General features: G+C 36.4%; 1 protein-coding gene across 1 annotated transcript; it reads left to right on the top strand.

The window, feature by feature from the left end:
- The first annotated feature begins 2,498 nt into the window (after positions 1–2,498).
- LOC110938679 (keratin, type I cytoskeletal 9-like) lies at positions 2,499–3,670 on the top strand. The gene is made up of 2 exons (XM_022180843.2): positions 2,499–2,617; positions 2,873–3,670. The coding sequence occupies exon 2, from the start codon at positions 2,883–2,885 to the stop codon at positions 3,465–3,467; it is 585 nt and encodes a 194-aa protein (XP_022036535.1). The 5' UTR covers positions 2,499–2,617; positions 2,873–2,882; the 3' UTR covers positions 3,468–3,670.

The raw sequence follows: 3,670 nt of genomic DNA, 5'->3' as shown, positions 1-3,670 counted from the left end.
GCTCGCGTAGCGCTAGCAACCAGGCCTTACCCGTCGCGCTACGCTAGCACATGGGTTCTGAAATAAAGTTTGATATTTTGACATTTAGGCCCCTGAAGTTCATAGTTTAGGGTTTTTAAGAGTTTTAGGGGATGTTCTTGTCATATAAGCATTGTTTAAGGGCAAGACAAGTATGATTATCATAAACCAAGTATAATTGAGTGCATGAATGTCGAAATTAAGTATCGTTCTCGTTCAAAACACGTTCAATGCATAAGTTTAGTTTAATTACAAGTTTCGCACATAGTTTCCAAGAATCACAATTAAACATAGACTGATTCACCAAATCGAACATACGAGTATACATAGAATGCGTTTAACATAGATGTAACAAAATATAAGCTTCATTAATGATCCAAGTCTCGATTTGATAAAGATTACAAAGAAAGAAACGATTACAAGAATACAAAGTTTCCAAAAATAGAATTACGAATCAAACTTTCTATAAATGGAAAGTACAAAATAGCCGGGCGTTACAACAACTTTGAACCATCACGGTGGCCAAAAATATAATACAAAAAACTGAATAAAACAAACAACCACGAAACAAGGTCGGGCCAAATTTACATATTCCACAACAATCACAAAATAAATCGGGCGATCTTTTAATCAAGCAAAACAAATAAAATGTTGACCAAACTTAAAGTTTCCCTTAAAATTATTTAGATAAAAAACTTTCAAATAATTAAAGTTTGTGTTATAATTCCGGTTAAAAGACTGGTACCGACACGTATGTTGTAACCAAAGGTCTGATACCACTAAAGGGTTTCCATGGTGATCAGTTAAAATCTATTTATTAAAAACCTGGTTCTATAAATAATAGTCATTTAATTAAGCGAGTTAATCAATAAAACACATCGGAAAAATAAAAAAAAGTGATCAACAAAAATGAAACCCGACAGGATCCGGTTACATGCAAATACGAGCACAGTGATAAGGATATCTAACAACCGATGAGAAAGATATACCTCGGTTAATAACTAACCGGTCGAGACACCGAGGTTCAACAAACACGTGATAGTTACACGAACTAACAAAACGCGAGTGTAGGCCGGGTAGCGGCGGTGGCGGCGGCGGCAGCCGACGGTGGTGATTGTGGGTGTTTCGGAGAGTTTTGTGCAAGTTATTCAACACCCAAATGCAAGACCCAACTTCCATTTAAATAGGATATGGAGATCCATGCATGTGCGACAAATGGCGGACATGCACATGGAAGTTGGACAAGTGGTTTGGACTTCATGCATGTGCGACAAGTGGCGATGCAAGAGTGCATGCGCGACAAGTGGCTAGGACTTCATGTATGTGCGACAAGTGGCGATGCAAGGGTGCATGTGCGACAAGTGGCGTAGGGTGGGTACATGTGCGACAAGTGGCGAGATAAGTATACCCGTCTCACCCGGTCCATATACCCGTCTCTCAGTTAATACCTGCAACAAGTTTATTAAGTAAGATAAACAAATATAGTATTAATAACGATTATTAATAATATAAACCCGCTCGTGATCATAAATATAATTATGATCCGTTTTGTATATCGTTCGTAATAATCAGTTAAATTAGTTAAATGAATTTTAGTTCGTTGCCAACGGTGTAACTCTTAGGGGTTATAACTCGGTTGGCCGCGTTAATTAATCGAACCGGTTTATTTTTCCAACAATATAATGCTTCTTTTTTGTTAAATTAGGCTTACACGCGTTAACTAGACAACACAATTTCGCATTTGGAAGAGGAAAATGAACGACTTAAGCGACAGAAGGCATGCATGTTGTTCAACATCCTTTTATCTTTCTTTAGATTTACCTTTTATGAGATAAAGTTTAGCATGTTAAGCTATAATAATAGTTTAACATGTTAAAAATATTTTTCTTTAACTTAATAATCAATAATCAAGTACAAATTATTATAACTTTGTGTTAATAATAATTTCTTTTTTTGTGCTATATGTACACTTGCGTTAAGCATCTCGAAGTTGAAGCTCGTGAAGGTAGGATAAGAGACAACAATATAGAATAAGAAACATTTGATAATGAGAAGCAATTTCATGTTAAAAAGTAAGAGGCGTTAAAATATGTATTAGTAATCGTAACACGGGAACATCAATAGATTTATAAGAAATTAAGAAGTATTTTCCTTATACCCAAGAACTTAAACTAGTGAGATAATGAAAAACACTTATCTTAATATTCAAATCAAATTAGAGATAACAGTTTGATAATAGCTAACAACCTTAAAAGATAAATCAATAATTTAAACATAATGAGAATCATAATCCGCTAATAGCTGTAAACACAAAGAGATTATCCACTTTTTATAAACTCATTTTTTTATAAACTAAAAAAGTTAACCAATCCATTACTTTTAAAATTTTAAGCAAATCATGATAAGATAAACATCAACATTTGCTATATCCCAGTAACAGAAAGGTGGTGGTAACAGGTGTAGTGAAACGTGAGTGAGCGGTTACTAACGTCGTCGTTATCTCAGTAACGGAAAATGTACAGAGCACGCCGTTCTGCAATATAAATAACCCCACACCTTAATTATATTTTTCATTTTCATTTCACACAACACAATCCAGGTTTTTCATTTCATCTTTATTTTCAATTGTTTACTTGAATTCGTTCTAATATGTTATTCTGCATGATAATTCACACTTTCGATATACATTTATACCAAATTTTGTTTGCTTTGATCATGCTTTATGTTTGTCTCTATGATATACGTATTTTTTGTTCAATAAACCCTAAAAAAACTGCATTTTCTCCATTTCAAATTGTACGTCATCATCTGTGATTTGTTTATACTGTTTGTGATCTGTTATTGTTTGTTACAGGTTACCGACGATGACGAAAGGATCTAAAGGTTCCGGTAACTACGCTTCAAAAGCGGTTGCAACAACCGGTTACGCCTCTTCCGTACCGGTGAAAACAACCGTGAGTTTCAAAGGAAGCGGTGGAGAAAAAGGAAGTTACCAGAACAAATCTCAATACAGTTACGGCGACAAGCAGACCGGTAGCTACGGCAGAGCCACCACTACTGAGAAAGCGTCGGCTGGAGACTTTAACTGGAAAAATGGAACCACTGGAACAAGGAGCGAGTACACGCAAAGCTCCACTTTTCGATTTGGTGACAAAAGAGGCTACACTGAGGTTCGTAATGAGCAGAGTTTCCGCAATGTGAGTTACAACAAGAGCAACAGCGGCAGTTACATAACCTATGGTGATGATGATGAAGACGGTGGTTCGGATGGTGGTTATGATGATGATGACGACGACGGAGGTTCGTACTATGGCAGCGAGAGTGACGACTGTGGTGACAGTGACGGCGGTGGTTCGGATGGTGGTTATGACAGTGATGGCGGTGGTACGGATGGTGGCTGTGACAGTGATGACAGTGGTTCTGATGGTGGCTATGATTCAGAGTACTAGTTTGCAGGAGGGTAATTGAGTAGCTATGTTATGTTCTAGGGTTTATTTGGTTATTTTTTTTTTAACTTTAATGACGGTGGCTATATATTTGTTTGGCAGTTATTGGATATTTGGATGCTTGCTGTATTGTTTTGTTTGTTAATGGCACCGTCATCTTTTGGTGACTTGATATTTAGTATGAAAGTTGTCCTTTGAAGTGTGAA

Source organism: Helianthus annuus, chromosome 6, assembly GCF_002127325.2.
Source record: "Helianthus annuus cultivar XRQ/B chromosome 6, HanXRQr2.0-SUNRISE, whole genome shotgun sequence".
Lineage (NCBI taxonomy): Eukaryota > Viridiplantae > Streptophyta > Magnoliopsida > Asterales > Asteraceae > Helianthus > Helianthus annuus.
The sequence above is the reverse complement of the archived record's forward strand: the minus strand, read 5'-3'. Positions and strand labels throughout refer to the sequence as shown.

Excerpts from the sequence above, each read along its gene's own strand:
- LOC110938679 (XM_022180843.2), top strand. The coding sequence starts at position 2,883 with ATGACGAAAGGATCTAAAGGTTCCGGTAACTACGCTTCAAAAGCGGTT.